At 42.0% G+C, this 22,969-nt stretch overlaps 1 protein-coding gene across 2 annotated transcripts in view; it reads left to right on the top strand.

Moving 5' to 3' along the window:
- The window catches only part of Mogat1 (monoacylglycerol O-acyltransferase 1), a 45,656-nt gene extending 24,207 nt beyond the window's left edge, over window positions 1-21,449 (top strand). Inside the window, exons 2-6 of one of the 2 annotated variants that reach the window (XM_047547486.1) lie at window positions 2,192-2,370; window positions 3,031-3,235; window positions 7,806-7,980; window positions 8,486-8,685; window positions 21,294-21,449. In XM_047547486.1, the coding sequence (XP_047403442.1) occupies window positions 2,192-2,370; window positions 3,031-3,235; window positions 7,806-7,980; window positions 8,486-8,685; window positions 21,294-21,448 (914 nt within the window). In that variant the 3' untranslated portion in view covers window position 21,449. The remainder of the gene's footprint in view (window positions 1-2,191; window positions 2,371-3,030; window positions 3,236-7,805; window positions 7,981-8,485; window positions 8,686-21,293) is intronic. The other variant, XM_047547487.1, reaches the window with a different exon arrangement.
- The last annotated feature ends 1,520 nt before the right edge of the window (window positions 21,450-22,969 follow it).

Below are 22,969 nucleotides of genomic sequence, written 5' to 3' on the forward strand. Positions count from 1 at the left end.
TCATGGAAACTTTCTTGGAAGTTCCAGAATGCAATAAACACCCCACAGAGGTGTGGAAGACATGTACTTCCTTGACTTTCCACCCATTCTGTGAACCTTTAACACACGGTGGATAGAGTAGTCAGTCTCCTGATGAGGTTCACTTATATATTTTGGTTAAATCCAAACTGAAATATTTTGACTTTTATGTGCTGAGACACATAAATACATGTTCTATTTTGGGTATCTACCTTTCTATACATAGGTAGATAGATAGACATACATATATGCCCAAAACACACACACACACATACACACACACACACACACACACACATATTAGTTCCTTCTTATTCACAGTTTTTGTTTTTCATGGTTTCAGTTACTTATGGTCAACTGCAGTCCAAAAATATTAAATGGAAAATTCCAGAAAGAAACAATATGTTTTAAAATAACTATTACAATATTTGATCTAATTATCCCAGCCTATTAAGCTTTGTTAATCTCTTACTCTGCCTATTGTATATATTAAACCTTATCATGGGTGCATGTATATATACAGGAAAAAGCATTGTATACCACGGGTCAGTACTAACTGCGGTTTCACGGTGCTGTTACTCAGCTACTTGATGGGTCATTTGAGAACAGAGGGGACAGGGAGTGGGTAGGGTCTGGGAACAGAAGCCAGCACTAGATTGGCCACTGCAGTGCATAGCAGAAGACACAGCTGAAATGGCACGTGTTAAAGTCGTAGTTCAGTGAGCACTTGCAGTATACCTGGCTTTGTGTCTTCGTGTCCTTTCTCTCTTTCACTGATACATTTCCTTCTACAAACATTTTCAATTGTAATACATAACACAGACATTTTTTACAAGGCGCAGCTTAACCTAGTGGGTGACTTTAAGTGGACATTCTTGTCACTACTACTCAGGTCAAGTTTTGTCAGTTTTTGCTCCATGTATTTTTATTGTTGTTCCTGCAGTACTGGGGATTGTACCCAGGGGGACTTTACCACTGAGCTGCATCACCAGCTCCCTTTTTCATGTCTATGTTGAGGCAGAGGCTCCCTAAGTTGCTTAGAGCCTCGCTAAGATGCTGAGGCTACCGTGGAGCTTGTGATCCTCTTGCCTCAGCCTCGTGAGCTGCTGGGATTATGCAGCCTGCTCCACTGGGCCGGGTGCCCTGTGTATTTTGAAGCTATGATATTAAGTGAGAAAAAAAAAAGTTAGAATTGCTCTTCCATTATAAAAGTGGAAAGAAGTCATATATGTTGATATCTAAAGAGTTCTTCATATGCTATTTTTGTCTATGACAATAGAATTCCTGAAAATGAAGTTTGTCACTATCATGTGCCCTCAAAGAGAGAATGATGGTAGCTCACTCAAGGTGGGACAACAGTATTTTTTTTTTAGTTATTAGGGATTGAACTCAGGGGCACTTAACCACTGAGCCAATACCCAGCCCTTTTTATATTGTTTTGAAATAGGTTCTTGCTGAGTTGCTCAGGGCCTCACTGGGTTGCTGAGGCTGCTTTTGAACTCATGATCCTCCTGCCTCAGCTTCTTGAGCTGCTGGGATTATAGGTATACCCCAACACGCCTGGTCAGATGACAGGATTTCTTGTGTAGGAAGTCCTCTGCACACCTCCATTGTTCATTGGAGGGGTGGTGACACAGGACCATGGCGGGGGGCATGGATCTTGAATTCAGACAGATCAACCTCTTGTATGCTGTATGACTTGGGCAACTCACTTCACCTCTCTAAGCCTCTATTTTCCTTTCTGTAGAAAGAACAGTAAAGTTATTATGGCCAGGTTCAGTGATGCACACCTGTAATCCCAATGACTCAGGAGGATTACAAGTTCCAGGCCAGCCTCAGTAACATAGGAAGACCCCATCTCACAGTGAAAAAGGCCTGGGATGTAGCTCAGTGGTAAAGCATCCTAGGATTTGATCCCCAGGACCACAAGTATTTCAAAAGTACTATGACTACTTTGTTGGTGCTGTGACTTCGTGCGGATTAAGTGAAAATATCCAGACAGAGTTCCTACTTGGCATAGAGTAAACATCAAACAGATGTTAAACAATACTGCCTCACTGCTGTCTTGTTATTAGCGCACCTGAACCAAGGCTCAGTTTGATGTACCTGGTTGCAGTACAGGGAACAGGTACTAACTGATCCTGATTCTGTGAGCCTTTTCTCTTTCTTACAGCTCAGATGTGTGTTGGAATCTTCGTGCTACTGATCGTATACAACTACTGGTTTCTTTACATCCCTTATTTGACATGGCTTTTCTTTGACTGGCGGACTCCAGAGCAAGGAGGCAGGAGATCCAACTGGGTCAGTAACTGGCCTGTTTGGAGGTACTTTAAGGACTATTTTCCAATTCATGTGAGTAGAATTGTTTTTATAAACTGCTATATTGAGTTTGGAGAAGAGTGGAAATTTGTTCATCACCTATATCTCAAGTTTTTCCTTTTCAGCAGGAGTGCCTTAGTTCATTTTGTGCTTCTATAATGGAATACCAGAGACTGGGAACTTTAAAGAGAAAAGAAATTTATTTTTCACAGCTCAGGATTTTGGGACATCCACTATCAAGGGGCCAGCATCTGGCGAGGGCCTTCTTGCTACATCATTCTGTGACAGACACAGAAGGTTGAGAGGGCAGGAGGGAGCCAGGGGAGTCTCATCCCCTGACCACATGGCCCCGCCTCCAGCACTGCTGCACTGGGGGTTAGGTTTCCCACACACGTGCTTTTGGGGGCACATGTTGAAACCTAAGGAGGGAGAAAGTCTGCTGTTGGGCCCAAGATGCTAAATGAACTTTAAGGTTCAGGGACACAACTTGAAGGCTGTATATGAAGGGACCTGGGTTCAGAGGATATTTTAGAAAATTTGAAACAGTTCTAACCCAGGGAACAAAAATGAGCAACGTTCTCCATTTCCTCTTGACACAAAAATGAATCGTGTGTTCTTTTTTTTTTTTTTTTTCCTCAATGGAAACTAATCCGGGGTGTCTTATGTCTTTATCTCCATGCAAATGTGTTGTAGCTCAGGAAAACTTGGGATTTGGATCCCAGTCACAACTACATATTTGGGTTTCACCCCCATGGAATACTTGTGACTGGAGCCTTTGGAAATTTTTGTGCCAACTACTCGGACTTCAAGGAGCTGTTTCCCGGCCTCACTGTGTATGTTCACGTGCTCCCGTGCTGGTTCCGCTGTCCTCTCTTCCGAGAATATCTGATGAGTAGCGGTAAGTAGTGGCAGGTCACCGGTCCTCCAGTGCGCTGCGGTGGCAGAAGCACACAGAACGCTCACTTGGGTTTACTTGTTCTTAGAGTAAAATCCTGTGTCCTTATCCCCATCTGGCACCTCACATGCTGCCTGCATGTCTCTCACCACTGCTGGACTGTAGGTGCCAGGGACATAAAGCCCATCTTCAGTTCCCTCACAAGTGTCTAGCATGGTGACAGAAACACAGGAATGTTGGATAAATATTAATCCAATGAAAGAATAAATTAATGAATGCATTTTGTATATCCGATGTGGGGGAAAAAAAAATCACAAAGTGAATAAGTCATACCCTTGGAAAGGCACTTGATGCACTTTAATGAATAAAAATGGACATTGTCCTCCACTGTGTCTTGAAGTAATGGCAGTGATATAAACTAAACATACTCAAGTTCTTTGTTTTCCCGGATTAAATGTAACTTGGTTCAGAAATAAGAGCCCTGGGGCTGGGGGTACAGCTCAGAGGTGGAGCATTTGCCTGGCATGCTCAAGGGGCCTGGGTTTTATCTCCAGCACTGAGAAAAGACAGGAAAGAAGGAAGGCATTCTACTCTGCTACTCTGAACCAGTAGAATGTGCCTTGATTATTGAAACCATAATCCTACCAGTTCTGAGAATAAAATAAATCTGAAATGTCATAAAGATACTGTATAAGTCTACGCAGAAGCCTAAGGTTGTGTTGCTAGGTCTCAGTTCAAATTCTTTGTTTTTCCAACTTTATGAACCTGTTGACCAACCATGAACGACAGTAACAAAGTGTTTTATGTTTGTGGACATTGTATAGGATAATTATTATTGTCTTTGTAGTTCCTGGATTTAAAGAAAAATGGGTAGTTTTTTTGAAAAATTATTTCAGGATCAAGAAGTGCCATGTTTAAGGATATAATTTTCCATGACCTTCCAGATTTTCCAAGTTAATGTTGTCTTTATCTGGTAGGAAATTAGTTCAAGTTGTTTCTCTTTATGAGTTTGTAAGCAGAACAGTGTCCATTGTAGGCTATTGAGTGCACTAGAGGGCGCACCAACCCCTCAAGCTACCAAGTGATCTGACCTCTGGTCTCTAGGGGGCGCACTCACCCCTCCCAAACCACCACAGGGGCTGGGTGCCTTCGCTCCTTGTTTGGCAAGCATTTGGTTAGAGTTTTAAAACAGGAAGAAAATTTAAAAGGCATTTTTAAAATTTCAAAAAAGCACAGAAACGAATTTACAGTATACTGTTTGCCCATTCGAAGCATAACCACAGGCGAATTTGAGTCCTGTAGTTGAGAGCAGGTTTGGGAAATTCCTGGCAACAGAGACAGGTGCACCCCACTCTATGGCAGTGTCAGACACAAATAGTCAAATTCAGAGTCTCTCCATAAGGTGACCCGCAGCCTCTGCTATTTACTAGAATGGATGACTGAGATGAAACCTGTCTGCTGTCCTAGTCTATATTGTGACATCTTCCTTTTTGCTACAATGTTCAGTCTCTCAAGTCAGTGGAGGTTTAGGCTGTCCTTGTCCCTGAGTAGATGGTCCTCAATACTGCCTCCCAGCACCGGCTTCTTAAGACAGTGCAGGGCCTGAAAAGAGCTTCCTTCTCTCAACCTGTCTTGGTGACTGCCCTGTATGGTTGGTGAAAGATAGACAGACGTGTGCACCAGACTTCATGTCACAAGGAACCCATGGGGCTTCAGAGGTCCTCACTCAAGGTGTCTTAATCAAGAAGTTTCTGTGGCTATAAGTCCTTTTCAATTCCACATCCAACCCTTTCCTCTTGGCCCATCTTGGTGTGTCAACACTCACTTGTGTGTTTCAAAGTTTGTGTGTTTGGTCTACCCCATTAAGTCTGGACAGGTCGCTGGGATCTGATCAACAACAGCCATACATGTCATGGAGAGGATTTTAGATTTTATCTTGTAGGTAAGCCACCAGGAACTTGTCAGGGATTTTGAGCAAAAGAGGGACCTGGTTGAAGTTTGTGATACAAAGATCATTCAGACTATAGCTGGGAGATAGGTCGGAGGGCCTGAGTCTGCAGACTGTAATGAGAGAGGCCTATTGTGTGAAGAGGGGAGCTGATAAGGGCCAAACCGTGACTCTGACTGGAAATGCAGAAGAGGATGTCAATATGAAAAATATTTGATAGTAGACAGGAATCGATGCTCTCCAGAAGGCAACTGTATTTTGTGATCATTGTCAGCATTTGGCATGGCACTGGGCCTGTAGCAGGTGTTTGATAAATGCTTTTGAATGAGTGAATGAGCCATCACTTTAAGTGGGAACTGTAGTGCTCAGTGGGCTGCCCAGCGAGTGGATGCGGCGCAGCAGGTCTGCAGCTGCCGAGGCAGCGCTCTGCCCACGTGAACCCGCCGCCGGGTGTGGCCTGGCCGTGGCAGGCAGCAGGCAGGCACTGGGTTTGCCCTGCAGTCTGGATCTCACCTCCAGCCTCGGGCAGCCTACGACCTCGTGGGGTTCCTTCCTGGGTGGCCAGGTGTAGGACATGCCGGCGGGGAAAGGCAAGGAGGCATGACAGCACCCTCAGCTGTCAGTCTGCCATCCTAGCCAGCCATTGGTCCACCTGTCAGCTTGTGCTCGGCAGCCATTGGCTTAATCCCTAGTCTGAGAATTTTAACTGCTCCAATTGGCCGATGGTCCTTCGCCTGGGAAATTCAACTACTTAAGCGAAGCTCCCCGCCATTCTCATTCTCTCTCATTCTCTCTCATTCTCTCTCATTCTCTCTCATTCTCTCTCTCTCTCTCTCTCTCTCTCCTCTCTCTCTCTCTCTCTCTCTCTCTCTCTCTCTCTCCTCTCTCTCTCTCTCTCTCTCTCCTCTCTCTCTTTCTCTCTCTCCTCTCTCTCTCTCTCTCTCTCCTCTCTCTCCCCCCCCCCCCCCCCCCCCCCCCTCTCTCTCTCCTCTCTCTCTCCTCTCTCTCTCTCTCTCCTCTCTCTCTCTCTCCAGGGCGGATTCTGTTCGTCTGGCTAATAAAATCTCCTGGAGTGGTTTGTCTGGGCGCCTTTTCACTTTTCAGGAGCCAGTATGGGAGGAGCTGCATTTCTGACCCAGGCTCTGGATAGAAAGGCCCCATTCACCTTGATTGGTGATGCTGGGAGAGGAACCACGTGGAAGGAGAATTTAATGCTTGGGTGTGTAGGCTTGGAGGAGACAGAGAAGTCCTGCAGTTGACAAGGCGGAGATATCCATTGGAGATGTGGGCCTAGAGGCCAGGAGGGCTGTCTCCCAGGAGATGGATTTAGGAGAACTCAGCACACCCTTGGTCGCTTGAGTCTGTGGGTGTAGATGAAGGTAGAAGACACGAGAGACAGCAAGAGAGCTCTCAGATAGCAGCCTCGAAGATTAGCCTGAAGACAGGGAGCCTGGCAGGTCCTGAGTGTGTCCAGAGCATGCTAGGAGCCTCCTGTCTGGGAATCCAGAGGCCCTCTTTGCAGTGGAAGAAATGCCTCAGTTGCCACTCAGGCCACACAGAGCAGATGGCACACTTTGAACTCACTGAGAGCTCAGCACACCAGGACAGGTCGGGTTGATTCCTCTGACCTGTCACCCTCTGCCTCTGTCATAGTTTTACACCCACCAAAAGGAATCACAGTAGAATGAGTACATAATTTCCTTTAAGAGATGAAGTACGCTGTGTCTTACTAAAGTTCGTCTGACACATTTTGTTATGACTAAGTGGATAAAACCCGCAGTGAAAGGAAACTTAAAGCATTAAAAGGCAATTATCTCTTCAGTGTGAGTCATGACTGGTTTATGTTTTCATCTTTATTCCTTTCTGTATTTTCCTCCAAGAACCCATAGTACATATAAAACCTGAAATCTTTAGTTTTTAAAATTATTAGATACGTAGACCGAACAATTATCTGTCTTAAATAACTATATACATTTAAAGACTGACTTTACATTTAGAGCCAGAATCTATGCATTTTAAAATCATTTCAAGATCTGTCAAGTGATGTAGGTTACTTTTCCAGTGTCTGAATTTTTAAAGTGATTTGCTATGTATGAATTCAGGTTTGGAAAATAAGAATCCATACAGAAGATCTGGAAACAGGCCATTGTGTGTTCAGAAGATCCACTGCAACCTCTTGGGAGATAGACTTTTTATTTCTGTGCAAGGCCCTGCTAGGCAAGACCAAGGCCACCACATTTAACTGTGCAGCTTGTCCACTGAACAACTCCTAGGCAGTGGAGGGGGGGGGTCACACCTTTTATTTGAACTGTACAATAAATGGAGAGCTGTAGAGTTGAGTTCGTTAGTGCACAACTGACCTAAAGAAGTGGTAGCCCTCATAACGATCAGGTGACATTTTGAAGACCAAACCCATTCCTTGCCTAAATGTAGATCTCATAAATGGAACAAATATATTACCAAAGATTTGGCTATGAAAAAATTTACAAACTTGCAAAGTGCCCCCAAAATAAACACTATAGGGATAGTTGTTAAATGTCCACTGTTGCCCTAGCATATTACAGAAATGTTTTAAGTTTTAAAAAGAGACAACTGATTACATATGTGCTTTTTTTTTCCACTAAGGGGCTGTTTCGGTGTCTAAGGAAAGTCTCTCCTATGTATTGAGCCAGGAGGGAGGTGGAAACATTTCAGTCATTGTCCTTGGGGGTGCCCGAGAATCACTGGAGGCCCATCCAGGAAAATTGACTTTGTTCATCCGCCCAAGGAAAGGATTTATTAAAATCGCTTTGACTCATGGGTAAGTGACTTTTTGAAGGTTAAGACTTTATGAACACAAAGAAGGAAGGTAATTTTTCTAGTCCTTAAGGACTTCCTCCAAGTTGATTTTAGAAGAAAAACAGGTGCAGATGTTTTGGGGAATGGAAAACAAACTTTGTACCGAGGTTGCTCAGTTCCTTGGCGTCCAGGAACTAACAAGGACAACAAAAAACAAAATTTGCACACGGTGTAAATTTCCCACCAGAGGAACAAAGTCCAATAAACAAGAAGCTTCCTGAAACCCTGACTTTCTATAGAATAGAATTCTGTCACTGGGTAGCTTGCTACATCACTCCGTTCAAGTGTGATGCAGTTTCGGTTCTTTGAACAGGAAGTTACCTACATACAGTATAAGGAGGCTTGGACATAATGAAGAATTTTTAGGTTTTTTTTTTGTTGTTGTTGTTGTTGCAAACATCAGCTGGACTAAATAAATCATCCAAATCTTTCATCTAAAATTCTTCTCTTCCCTTGGTTATTTGCAGGGCCCATTTGGTCCCAGTATTTTCTTTTGGTGAAAATGATCTGTTTAAACAAATTAACAACCCTGAAGGTTCATGGCTTCGAACTGTTCAAGAGAAACTGCAGAAGATCATGGGGTTTGCTTTGCCACTCTTTTATGCCAGAGGGATTTTCCAGTACAGTTTTGGTCTACTACCCTATAGGAAACCTATCCACACTGTTGGTACGTACATAAAAGGAATAAAATTGTTGCCTTACTTTAAGCAATGCGAGTTGTTACTGAGGTGCCAATGCAAGACAAGTGGATTTGGATATGAATTCCCTAAAATAAAAATTGGCAGAAGTTGTTTGAGTTTTAATTACAGTATGCATTTTATTTATGAAATGACTGTTTTCCAGTTGAATGGGAATGATTGCTTTCAAGAATACCACTAGTGAACTATAGGTAGAACCCAGTTTTATGCCACTGAGTCACACAGAAATAAAATTTCTAATACTCTATAAAGAATCAATTTCTCCAGCCTGGAGTTGTGGCTCAGTGGTGGAGTGCTTGTCTAGCATGTGTGAGGCACTGGGTTTAGTTCTCAACACCACATATAAATAAATGAATAAAAAATGAAGGCCTATCAACATCTAAAAAATATTTTTAAAAAAGAATCAATTTCTCTGTACCAGCTGTAGCATACCAATTCTTTCATTGAACAAGTTACATCAGGGTCTATTAAATGAAGAAAATTTCTATATAATACATGTCTTCATTACATTTCATGTAAGCATCAGTTTCTATAGCAAAGGCGTTTTTTGTGCAACTGGCTATATTTGTATATATTCTGTATTTTATTTTAAAAAGTTACACATTTTAGGGAATGGAGTTGTTGAGAGGAAGGTAAAGATCTAAAAGGACAGGAGCAGAGCTAGGTGTGGTGGCTCTTCCTGTAGTTCCTGTATCTGGAAGGCTGAGGCAGGAGAATGGCTTAAGCCTAGGAATTCAAGACCAGCTTGGGCAACATAGTGTAACCCTGCCTCAAATAAATAAATAAATAAGAGCATAAGGAATGAGCTCCTCCAGTTGGGAGGAGACTGGTGAATAAAATTAAAAAAAAAAATTAGCCCTAGCAGAATTAACCAAAACTAGATACTTTATATGAAACTGGAATAATATTTGCACCATGGATTAAATGAAATTGAAATATAGTGACTTTTCTTTTTTTACATCTATTCCACGGGAGAGGGGTTTTCCACTGACTGTTTACATAGCTTCACAGTTCACATGCTGTCACGTGATACTGTCTTTAAATGCTGTGATAAACTCGGATGTAATTTTTACAGCCTTTTGGATAGTTAGTATATTAGGAGCACTGAGATAAGTTTAAGGTTACAACTGTATTCTTCAAGATCAGCTGGCTAGATTTCTTTGGTATAATATTAATTGATCATTTTTGATCCCTGTGTACAAAGTTCTATTACTGGTGTGGGGGAGACTATAAAGGAAATTTTGAAGCATAATTTTCAGAATGAAAAGATTAATTAGATAGAACTAGATATGTTCACATGAAGTAAGTTGTAATTGCTGAAAGCAAAGTGTATTTTGTTGAATTAATTGATCATGATTGGGATAAGCATTTTTAAGTAAAGTGGTTTGTTGTTTGATATAGTCAGGTTATGACTCTATTAACAAATGAGGAGTTGGTCAAGAGTCAAATGGTATTACCGAATCAGAGTTAGTTGTCAAGACTGGAAAGCTAGCTGGGTGTGCTGGTGCACACCTGTAATTCCAACAGCTCAGGAGGCTGAGGCAGAAGGATTGCAAGTTCAAAGCCAGCCTCAGCAACAATGAGGCACTAAGCAACTCAGTGAGACCCTGTCTCTAAATAAAATACAAAGTAGGGCTGGGGATGTGACCCAGTGGTCCAGTACCCCTGAGTTCAATCCCCGGTACCAAAAACAAAAGAAAAAAAAAAGACTGGAAAGCTATAGCTCTTGCATTTGTTCATGCTCAGCCAGTGTGCTTCTTTTAAAACCTCAGAAAAAGGGACACTTCCTTTGGTCAATCTCTCTACTTACCCTGAAACAATTACTAGTCTACAGCATCCCCAGTATCCCATTATTATTATTTGAAGCCCTTTGAAAATCAAGTTAAGAATGTGAACATTTCGGCTCACTGTCAGGCATCCGCCATTTGCCTGCCTCTCGCCTGTCCATCGCCTGCCTTACACCTATCCATCACCCAACACACGAGGTTCACCTCCCGATCATCCGACAACAGTCAGCAAACTGATCGCCGACTGCCAGTGGAGCACCAGCTGCCTGCTGTTGCCTGGAAGTTCACTGTTACAGTACCTGCAGGTTTGATTACACGTGGCTGCCACCATTTTGAGACAACAGCCATTTGCCCTGTAGGACCCCTGGCCGGACTGATTAAGCCCCATTTCCAGGATCCCTCAGCCCGACCGATCACTCCCTGCCTCTGGGGCACTCACATCGACTGACTGCTCCCTGCCGCCAGGACCCCCAGACCAACTGACTGCGCCCTATCACCGGGACCCCAGACCGACTGATTGCAACCGGCCTCCAGGATCCCACAACACACCAAACACACCTGATCTCCAGGACCCCTGCCTGACCAACTGCATCCCGTCTCCAGGACCTCCTGCTGACCACAGCCACACCCTGAGCTGCAGCTCCCCATTTACCAACACATTTCGAAGTCAGAGCAGCCATCTTGGATAATCCTGGAAGCTGTAGCTCCGATCTTTAGGTGGGGCAAATCCCATCGTGAGACACCTGCTGGAGGCTTGAAGCTCATTGTCAGGTACCTCTCATGCATCAGGCTACTGAACACTGGGAGGTTTCATTACTATATGACTGTTATATTGTAGATTTTCTTTTTTCTTCTTATTGAAAAAGTTTAAGTTTTTATTTCTTTACTTTTCTTGCTCTCTTTTCCTTTTGTTTACCTGTTCACTCAGAGTCTCTTTCTCCCTTTTTTGCATGCTAACATTCAATTTCTTTTGATTACACTCTCACCCTTTCTATTATCTAGAACTTCTGTATATTCTTTTCTTATCCCACTAACAGCCACATTCTACATCCCTCTGCATCCTCTTTGTCCTCCATTTGAAACTGCAGACCTTATTGCAAATCTGTTTGTTTTACTGAAGATAATATTTGAATCATTCTGTTTATTATGATAATTTTGTTATTGTCCTCATAGGGGCTATTTTGTCTAGGATTGCATAGTGTCTGAATTGGACACTGTTAATATTGATCTCCCCTTAAAGAAAGGGTTTTGGAAACCTATAGGGCCACTATAAACCTATAGGGGGAAATCTGCAATACCCCAGATCTGCACTGCTAGAGGGGAAGATACATGAACAACATGAAAAAACAAGGGAAGAAAATGATCCAAACAAATCTAGTTTCTATATTAATAGAATCCAATGACAGTATGTTAGAAGAAATGTCAGAAAAGGACTTCAGATTATACATGATTAAGATGATTCGTGAAGCAAAGGATGAGATAAGAGAGCAAATGCAGGCAATGAATGATAATACCAATAAGCTGAAAGAGCAAGTGCAGGAAGCAAAAGATCATTTCAACAAAGAGATAGAGATTCTCAAAACAAAACCAAATGGAAATCCTTGAAATGAAGGAAACAATAAACCAAATAAAAAACTCAATGGAAAGCATCACCAAAAGACTAGACCACTTGGAAGACAGAACCTCAGACAATGAAGACAAAATATTTAATCTTGAAAAAAAGTTGCCCAAACAGAGAAGATGGTAAGAAATCATGAACAGAATCTCCAAGAACTATGGGACATCATGAAAAGACCAAATTTAAGAATTATTGGGATTGAGGAAGGCACAGAGATACAAACCAAAGGAATGAACAACCTATTCAATGAAATTATATCAGAAAATTTCCCAAACCTGAAGAATAAAATGGAAAATCAAATACAAGAGGCTTACAGAACACCAAATGCACAAAATCACAACAGGTCCACACCAAGGCACATTACAATGAAAATGCCTAACATTCAAAATAAAGATAGGATTTTGAAGGCCGGATATGAACAGACACTTCACAGAAGAAGATCTACAAGCAATCAACAAACATATGAAAAAATGTTCACCATCTTTAGTAATAAGAGAAATGCAAATCAAAACTACACTAAGATTCCATCTCACCCCAATTAGAATGGCGATTATCAAGAATACAAGCAACAATAGCTGTTGGAGAGGATGTGGGGAAAAAGGTACACTCATACATTGCTGGTGGGGCTGCAAATTAGTGCTGCCACTCTGGAAAGCAGTGTGGAGATTCCTTAGAAAACTTGGAATGGACCCACCATTTGACCCAGCTATCCCACTCCTCAGCCTATACCCAAAGGACTTAAAATCAGCATAGTTCAGAGATACAGCCACATCAATATTCATAGCTGCTCAATTCACAATAGCCAGACTGTGGAACCAACCTAGATGTCCTTCAATTGATGAATGGATAAAGAAACTGTGGTATATATATACAATGGAATATTACTCAGCTATAAAGAATAATAAAATCATGGCATTTGCAGGCAAATGGATGAAATTGGAGAACATCATGCTAAGTGAGATAAGCCAATCTCAAAAATCCAAAGGATGAATGATCTCACTGATAAGCGGATGATGACACATAATGGGGGGTGGGAGGGGTGCAAGAATGGAGGAAGGAGGGACTGTGTAGAGGGAAAAGGGCGGTGGGAGGGGTGGGGGGGAAGGAAAAAATAACAGAATGATTCAAACATCATTACCCTATGTAAATGTATGATTACGCAAATGGTATGCCTTTACTCCATGTACAAACAGAAACAACATGTATCCCATTTGTTTACAATAAAAATAAATTACAAAAAAAAATGTGGGGGCTGGGGAGATAGCTCAGTCGGTAGAGTGCTTGCCTCGTAAGTACAAGACCCTGGGTTCGATCCCCAGCACCCAAAAAGAAAAAAGAATGTGAACATTTCATGAAAACTCAGATGATTTTAGTCTGAATGAGAGTGGGATGATTGGCAGCAGCCAGATGGTGAGAAGTCAACCCTCCCCACTATGTGCACCTAAAGGATTGTGTTTACTCAAAAAACAGCAGACGTTGAGGATAGGCTATTTACCATTGCAAAGCTATGTATCGAATGCTGCAGAGAATAAAGCACAATATGAAAACGATGTTTTGAACTAAGCTCATTTCTGTTTTGAATCAATGCACTGAAAACTCAGAGACCTTTCTGTGCTGACTTTCTGAAAGAGCTGTCTCTATCCCACCCCTGGCAGGATGTAGGCAGCAGCCAGAATGGCAAGTTATTCTGTGGCCCCTTCTTCTAGTTAATTAAGAGTTTATTAACTTAGGTAATCACTACCTCACATCATAAGAAATATTATTTGGATTTCATGTTGCCAAGTGTGTGCTGCTGTTAATTGTTTTTAAATTTCATGCTAAAACATTTCAAATATCTGAAAGTCTCATGCGTAGTGAAATCCATGCCTGTGTTCCCTCCTCCTGGACTTTGCAGTTGTTAACTTTTACCATGCTTTTATTTCTGTCTCATAGTGTAATAAACATGCTTTCTACTGCTATCACTCTTTGAGCAAATGCAGACCTCGTGCCCATTTTCTCCTGATTACTTTCCTGTGTATCTCTGAAGAACAAGAGTGTTGTCTTCCATGACAGCAGGACAGCTCGGGAAAGCTAGCATGGCTGAAGTGCTACCAAATAGTGTACAGTCGATGTTCAGATTTCACCAAATGACCCAGTAATTTCCTTGCTGGCAGTGGCTTTTGTCTTTGTTAGTCTTTTCTTTCCTTTCTTTTTTTTTTTTTTTTTTTTTTTTTTTTGGTTGGCAAAGAACAATATTTTTTTCCTGAGCAGGATCAAGCATGACACTTAATTTACACATCTCTCTTTAACTTCCATAAGCCAGAATTGTTTTCATCTTTTTTTATTTTTTGTCTCTATGGCATGAGCAGTTTGTAGAGTGTCCTCCACTGGGGGTGGCACATCAGGACACATGCTGTCATTCTGTCTCATTGTTGGTTGTATTTATTTTGATCACATGGCAAAAGGTATTTCCCTGGTTTCTTTACTGCAAAGAACACATTCTTTTTCACTTTATTATTTTCAAGGAGCCTGAGGGTGATATTCCTCAGAAATATGTGATTATCCTGCCCCTCACCCAGTTTTACTTGGTAATTTTAATATCCATTGATAATTCTGCTTGGGTCAGTTATTACAGCCATTGTTGCAAACTGGTGATTTTCAGTCTCTAGTATTCCTTCTGGATTTATTTGTGGGCATTTTACCACAGAGAAGAACTTGCCCTCCTCCCAGCGACCCCCATCCCCATACTAGGGATTGAACTCAGGCAGTCTTGTCTGCTCTGTTAGCCTAAGCCACAGAACGGGCTCCGGTCCCTTCTCTACCTCCAGGTCACCACTGCTCCTGTGAGCTCATGGGCCCATCTTCTGCGTATGGATGTGATAGAAGTGTTTATTTCATTTTTATTCTGTAGCAACATTGGAAGCAAATAAACAGCACCATTAAGAAATTGGTTCTTGGGGCTGGGGAGATAGCTCAGTCGGTAAAGTGCTTGCCTCGCAAGCACAAGGCCCTGGGTTTGATCTCCAGTACTGCAAAAAAAAGAAATTGGTTCTTTCATCGATGAGCACGCCATGGCTGCTTGCACTGAACACAGACTCCTGCTGCACACAGATTGATAGTGACTTTAGGAAGACATTTATTCTGCACCCGTGGGACGTACAGAAGGAAGCGGTGTGCGCTTGAGGTCTGACTCCCAGTGACTTTTGAGTTTCATTTATCTTCTCTGAGCCTCAGATTTTTCAAATATAAAAGAGGAGATAAGTATAATTGTCCTGTCTTCTCTCGGGGCTCTTCCGGGGAGTAAATGTCATGATGTGTGGGAAAGTGCCACCTACCTCTAGTACCCGCAGGTATGGGTTGGTACCCAGAGCTGGAGCTTCCTGCCCAGCTTGTCCGAGAGCTTTCAAATGTGTTTAGCTTTGCTGGGGAAGTGTTCTGCCAAAATGTTAATCCAAATCAAATCATGAGGAAATAATCAGACTAATCCAGATTGTGGGACATCGTATAAAACATCTGGCCCAAACTCTTTAAAAATATCAATGTAATGAAAGACAAAGGGGGGGGATGCTCAGAGACACACAACAGCTGTCGTGAATTGGGGGAAAACAGCCATAAAAGATGTTGAGACAATTGAGAAAGTTTGAATGTGGATTAAGTGCAAAATAATACTGTGTGGAGGTTCAGTTTCTCGGGCATGATAATGGTATTATCTGGGATACTGTTTTTCTTAGGTAATGTAGCTATTTAGGGATGAGTCACATGATTGAATCGTTGATGCCCACAACTTACCTTCAAACACTTTCACAAAGATAAAAGTAATCATTTATATGTGTTTACATATTTACGTGCTTGTATGCATAAAATGCTAGAAATTGTTGAGTCTAGATGGGGTATGCAAGTGCTCATTGTAGCGTTCTTTCTGTAAATTTGAAGTTTCTAAAAATAAAAATGACAGGGACGTATTATGGCTTGGATATGAGGTGTCCCCTGCAAGGCCCCTATGAATGCAGGAATATTCAAAGGTGAAATGATTGGACTGTGAGAGCTGTAACCTAGTCAGTCCATCCTAGTGTGAATGGACTAACTGGGTGGTCACTGCAGGCAGGTGGGGCGTGGCTGGAGGAGGTGGGTCACTGGGGGCGTGCCCTGGAAAGGTGCATCTGCCCTGAGGCCTCTTTCGCTCTGTTTCCTGACCCTGCCACTAGCTGAGCAGCTTTCCCCGACTTGGCCCTTCCTGCACAAAATGCTGCCTCACCTCGGGCCCAGAATTTTGGTGTCTGATGTCTGTGGACTGAGACCACTGAAACTCTAAGACCCAAATTAACTTTTCCTCCTCCAGGTTGTTTTTGTCAGGTGTTTTGGTTACAGCGATGCAAAAGCTGATTAAAACAGGTTGGGAATGTGTTTAAATAAAACTGATTTGAAACCCCATGAGAACAAAAGTAGTTCATTATCGTTCAAATCATCGTATTCTGATGGGGAAAAAAGTAGGCTAAGGGACTTTCTGAACTAGAAGGAAAAGATTTAAGCCTTAATTATAAAAGGGATAAAAGGAGAAAAATATTATGTTAAGGAGACTCATTAGAGGAGGCAACACTTTATCTCCACCTTCTTAGGATCTCCAGCTGGGCCTGAGAATTCCCTTGACCAAAGTCAGGTAACAGAAAAGCACCCAGATTTTCACATGTACGTGGGAGCCCCCATGGGAAAATGGGGAGCCCCCATGGGAAAATGAAGACTGACTCCCCAGAATTGGCTGGGCCCGCATGCCTGTGTGCTAGGTTGAACAGGCAGGCGATTGTGCTAAAGCTAAAACATATGCAGACAATAGAGGAAGGTAAGAGTGGCTTTAACAAGTGTTTTAACAAGGCCTGAACAGATTTCTCCTGGCCCCACTCCCCACTCCGGTGATAAGAATATTTCTTCTTGATATAAGGAGGGCATCCTTTACATGGTAGTTTTATTTCCTGCTTTTGGGAAGGAAAGGGGAGATCAGATGCCCTTTTTACATTGCAAAAATACCTTCTGCATTTTAAGGGTTTCTAGCGAACACGATATGTTTGGGGTGGTCTTTCTGCCATCCTTCAGGGCGCAGGACAATGTTTTAAGTGTTCAGGGAATGTCCATGTGGATATGTACTTTAGGCACACACATGGTGCACAGGCTTGCACCAGGCACCTTTTGGGCCTCCACCATGAGCCAGAGGTTGGATTTGAACTCAGGTCTCATCTGGCTCCCACACGTCTACTGTTTTCACAGCCCCACTTGCACAAGCCCCCTGCCTGTTCTGTCTCCAGCCATACAGCATCTTAAGAGAGCAGTCCCTACATAAGACAGAGTCGTAAACTCTACGGAATCTTTTAACTACAGACAAATAGAACAGGGAATTTTTTTTTTTTTTTTTTTAAATTGTGAAAGACCTACTCTTTGCCTCTGTGGAAACAAATTCATGCCCACGGCCAAACTCTTGGCCAGCTGTGTACACTGAGGCCCACCAAGTTCCTCATCCTCCATCCTAGGTAACACAGAGCGGCACCCTAGACACTGGAGTGAGACAGTTGGGTAAGGCTGCAAATGCAGAACTGATCTTGAGTTGTTGGGTGCAGCTGGAAATGGAAGCAGTGAGCTGCCAGCTGTACAGAGCAGGGAGACACAGCAGCAGCTCTGGTTCCTGACTCTTCCACAAGTAGGCATTGGCTGACTTTTCCAAGGCAAGGAAGCTGCATTTCCAGGAACAGCCTGGTGCAGCTGGTTTTTTTCCTTTGTGTTTCAAGGAAAGATTTTGCAGCAGTTTGCAAATAACTTTTTTTTTCCCCTCCTCCACAGTAGTAAACAGTCTCCTTTTTGCAAAGAGAGAAAATTCTGTTTTTTTTTTTTAATAGTTTTAGTTGTAGTTGCACATAATAACTTAATTTTTTTCAATTTATTTTTTGTGTGGTGCTGAGGATGGAACCAGGGCTTTACCACATGTGCTAGGCAAGCGCTCTACCACTGAGCCACAACCCCAGCCCAGAATTCTGGTCTTTGAAGGGTTTCAGGGGCACTTCTTGGAATATCCCAATATGTGATCATTCGGTTCAGAACAGTTCCAGGTGAATCTTTTCATGTGACCCTCAGCACTGGAGTCAGTAAGAGCTGAACTGCAATGAAACTTAGAACACACCCGCTTCTCCAGGGACTGAGGCTCCCCAAAATTTGAGTATTGGGCCTGAAGGCTTAGGGCTAAGTCACAGGAGAGCTGGATTTGAAGCAAGATAGGGGCCTCCGAGCCAAAGCTCTGATCAGTTGTTTCCTCCACCTGCCCTCCCTTCAGCCGAAGGCAGAGTGACCCCACTGAGGCCGTTACAGGAGGGGGACCGGAGTGGCCCAGCTCATTGCCTTTTGGCTAGAGCCCATCCCTCAAGTTTTACATTTTTGACACTGCTATTTGGGTTCGTGATGGTTTCCTTTGGCCTAGCTAACAACCTCATTGTTCTCTTTTGTGCAACAGGGACAGTAGTGGCGGCTGACTAGGTTGTTTGTGGATTAGTTTAATGACATCTAGTAGACCCTCCATAAAGCTTAGCTCTATTTCCAGTACAGGTACAACTTAGCTTCAGAACAGCTAGAGTCGAACTGAACTTAGAGAAGGAAATTGTTCCCTCTCCTCCAAGTTTGGTGGTTTCCGACCTCTTTTCTGCCAGATAGCCTCCCTTGAGTTCATTAGTCAAAATGAGATCATGATGAGCAAATTTTTGTTTTGTTTTCTCTGGTTTTATCCCTAAAAAGCAACTGAGAAAGAGTTCTGACCCTATAATCCACTTTTGGGTTAATTTAGTAATAAGAGGCAGGCGTGCTAGTTCTAATATTAATTTTTATGTATGTACTTAGGAACTTCCAGCACCTCAGTTTCTCTACAAGGAAATAAGAAAAAAATCAAGTAGACTCTGTCCATCTTACAGCTTAAAGGGAAAAGTCTTATGTTAAAGTCACTGTATACTGACACACTTGAGCTTTTTGGAAATATCTGAAATACCATAAAAGTATTAATAAGAAAATAACAGAACCAAAATTAACTGTAGGAAAGCTCTGAGGAAAGATGATTCACTAATTCAGAATGCACAACTCCTAATTAAAGTAATCTGGGAGCAACACATTTCATCCTCTTAGACCACCTGTCTCTCTGTTAATCCCTTCCCACCCTGAAGCCTTGCACTGACCTCTCACTGGGATAGTTTCACTAAGAATAAACCAGCTATTTCTATACAACCACAAATTTGCTAGTAGATTTGCATGGAGATTTCTCAAAATCTTTTCCACAAAGCTCAGAGCTGGAAGGATGCTTCCAGATCAAGTTCTACTCTTTTATCCCATACATGTGAAAATTAAGAGCAGAGAGAAAGTTACTTGCTCAGTGCACTTACTGATGAGCTAAGAATAGACCCAAACTGACCTGGTGCTTGTCCAATACCAGCTCCCAGTTCCACCCCCTCACCACACCAGCCTCTCCTAGTCCATATTTCCAAACACTGCTGACAGCACTATGGTTGTTTCCAGTTCCTTAGGCTGAATTAACCCATTAAGTTCCAGGTTTTCAATTCTGTGACTATTTCAATGAAATGGACACAGTTGCATTTAAATGGTTTGGAAACCATAATCTAGGGTTTATTTATTATATGATAGTATTACATAATTATACAATTATATATTATACACTCCAAGTTTTTGTAGGTATTCCACATCTGGGATGATGAGTTATAAAGGACTGATGACTACTGCTGTTAAGTGTGACATACAAAATATAAAAGAAAACTGTGCATGGGCTTCTGGAGGTTATCTCTGGTGAAATACTTAGCGGTTTGAGGTTATTAATGCTGCCATAAGGGTGTGTGTGCCTGTGTGTGTATCACTTCCTTCTCTGTGCCTGCACTTTCTTCCTGCTCTGTTACTTTCGCTCAGTTTTCTATTAATTACCCACCTTCTGTTATTGGCATGAATCTGAGCCCTGTATGTAGCATGGGGTGGCTAGGGTAAGACAAAGGAACCCTCTCCATTGTATGTTCATTTCATTATTTACAACCTCATGTGTTGCTCTCATGCCCAAGCTAACCAAAGGTCAGAAATAGCAGGTTGCTGCTGGCCCTGTGGTTGACCATCCTGCCCCATCTTCAACCCTTGGCATCAGTAGCAGCATCAGACCAGTAGGGGGCGCAGTAAGTGCAAGCCCCAAAGTCCTGCGCATTTTTATATTCTCTACAAGTGAGATGTAAGTTACTTAACACATAAACATCTTTTAAAATATGCATAGAAGTTACAGGATTCATTTTTAATTAATTATCATATTTTAAATTATACAGGCAAAACATAAATATTTTGTTACTCGTCATAAATTCATATAATACAGGTAAAAAGATGTTCCCCCATCCCTACCTCCTCACCTACAGGGGACTGTTAGCATCTTTCCATACTGTTTTTCTATGCACTAAAGACATTAATGCACTTAGAAATGTGAATTGCTTTTCATAAATAAGATCATGCTTTATTTTACAACTTATTTTTTCCACTTAACAGATTGTGCTCACTTGTGTGTATACACAAACTTCATACTTGTATTATTTTCTTTTTAAAGAGGTTGGTTTCTAGGACTTCACTGAATGAATGTTGCTTGGTTTACTTAATATTTTTTTCCATTGAAACTTTTAGTTGCTTTGTAGATTTCCCCCATTACAAACAGCGAGTGCGTATGGCTATAAGTGTTTCTGTAGTGCAGGTCCTTAGCTGTGAAGTTGCCTACGTTTTAATTATTTAGGAAGACATTAGAAGGAGTCAGGATAGAGGGATGCCACATGACGCGAGGATTTCTCGGTCAGTAATAATGGCAGCACTGTGGTCTGGCTGACAGCTGTGCCCGAGGGAAGATGCCGGTGACGTGGAAACCCAGCTATGCACTCCTACCTCACAGCTGCAGTCAGCACAGTAGCCCTTTGACACCAGGAGACTGACAACCCAGAGGCTGCTGGGAAGGAAAGCCCTGCACTTGTTAACCAGTGGGATGGTGTGACCGCTGCAGGCAGCCAGTGAAATGAAGGAGGGACTGGAGGGAGTGGCCTGGGGATTCTGATTGGCAGGTCTTCGCACTGCTGTCCACTGGAAGCAGGCGGCTGTGTGGAGTGCTTTTGGCGCCTCATGTACGATGTATCCTCTGTTTTTGCAGTTGGTCGCCCCATTCCCGTTCATCAGAATCTGCACCCAACCCCGGAGCAGATTGAAGAGCTGCATCAGACCTATATGGAGGAACTAAGGAAATTATTTGAGGAGCACAAAGGGAAGTACGGAATTCCAGAGCACGAAACTCTCATTTTTAAATGATTTTGCTCTTCTAAGGCATAAGGGAGGACAAGAGAACATCCCTTTGAGAGAATAAATACTTTAAATACATTTATTGTTTTTTTTTTCCTTTATGGAATCAAATTTGCAACTGGAAAGTATCACTTATGGTGACAAATCTTGATGTTTTATCTGGGATAGATAAAAATGTGGTAGATGACTATAGGAAAAGGTTGCAGATGACTAAAAGATTTAATAATCTTCCCCATGTAGGGAGAATAAATCATTTTACAGGTTATGAAAAGGTTTAGAATTGTTCATGGAATCAAATAAGGAAAGTAACAGCTTCCAAATGTCATTACCCCTTTCACTAATGATTACAATTATTTAAGGTGGTGTTTTCATTAAGTGTAACAGCTGTGGTTCAGCACAGCTGGAGCATTTAGGATACAGTGCATAAAAAATTTGCCAGATAGAGTTAGAGGAGATAATTTTTTTTTCTGTTCAAACAGACCATTTGTTAGTGAATAATATTTTAAATGCTTAGATAAGTTGATCCTTTAAGATCATTTTTATATAGTAGTCCAACATTTTTTTGCCATTTTGCAGGATGAGTTTGCCACAAGGAAACCTTATCTCATTTTTATTCATGCTTAGAAACATGTTTACTTGCTATAAACAGGGAAGTTTATTTGGGAGACATGATTTTATATATGTTTTAGGACGTTGGAGATTTGAAGAGGTTTTCACGGTAATAGAAATACTTTAAATTTTCTTCCCAAATGGACTTTTCATTGTACAACAAGCTCTGGAAGAAGGCCCCCTCTTTGGTGAGAGGTATCCAGTTCACAGCTGATTTGGCTGAGTCTTCTCTGAACCAGAATGAGCAAGGATCTTGTTGTCTTTCCTGCCTCCTGATGTCTTCCTAGTGGCACTTAGTAGGCACAAAATAAATAGTTGTTTGATGAGGGTATGTATAGTTAACATGCAAGCAAACTTTGCTATAATGTGATGAAGCTATTCCATAGAATGAAACCTGTTATAAGACCCACCTTCAGAAGAAGATAATTTGCTGTCTGATTTTCCTGCACTAGTGATGGACAGGGCTGTAGGCTGCGTAGAAAGGAGCAGGTCAGAGAAGGATTCTGATAATTAGCCACTCAGTGTTAAGTAGCCGGTAAGTAGAAGAATGTCTTATTTCCACTCTACCTTTGTTCCTAGACCTAGTTTATGTACCTCCTCTGTCCCACGTGTTTGTAAGCAAGCTTATTAGGTTGCCTTCTGACAGATTGGTAATGTAACTTCAGGTCCCGATTTTGAAAACATTAAGCTCTGATCTAGAATCTGGATGGGGCTGCCTTGAGCAGGAAGCATTTTAAACACAAGAAAGTGAACTTTTTCAATTGTTCTATGGGACAATGACAGTATTTTGGCCTGAATTCCTTTGACTTCACATGAACTGAGCAAGCCAGGAATCTTTTGACCCATGGCCTTGAAATCAGTTCAGGTTTTTGTTTTGTTTTGCTTTGTCAAAGCAGGACCTTTAAGTTAATACAAACCCAT

This window comes from Sciurus carolinensis, chromosome 3, assembly GCF_902686445.1.
Source record: "Sciurus carolinensis chromosome 3, mSciCar1.2, whole genome shotgun sequence".
Classification (NCBI taxonomy): Eukaryota; Metazoa; Chordata; class Mammalia; order Rodentia; family Sciuridae; genus Sciurus; species Sciurus carolinensis.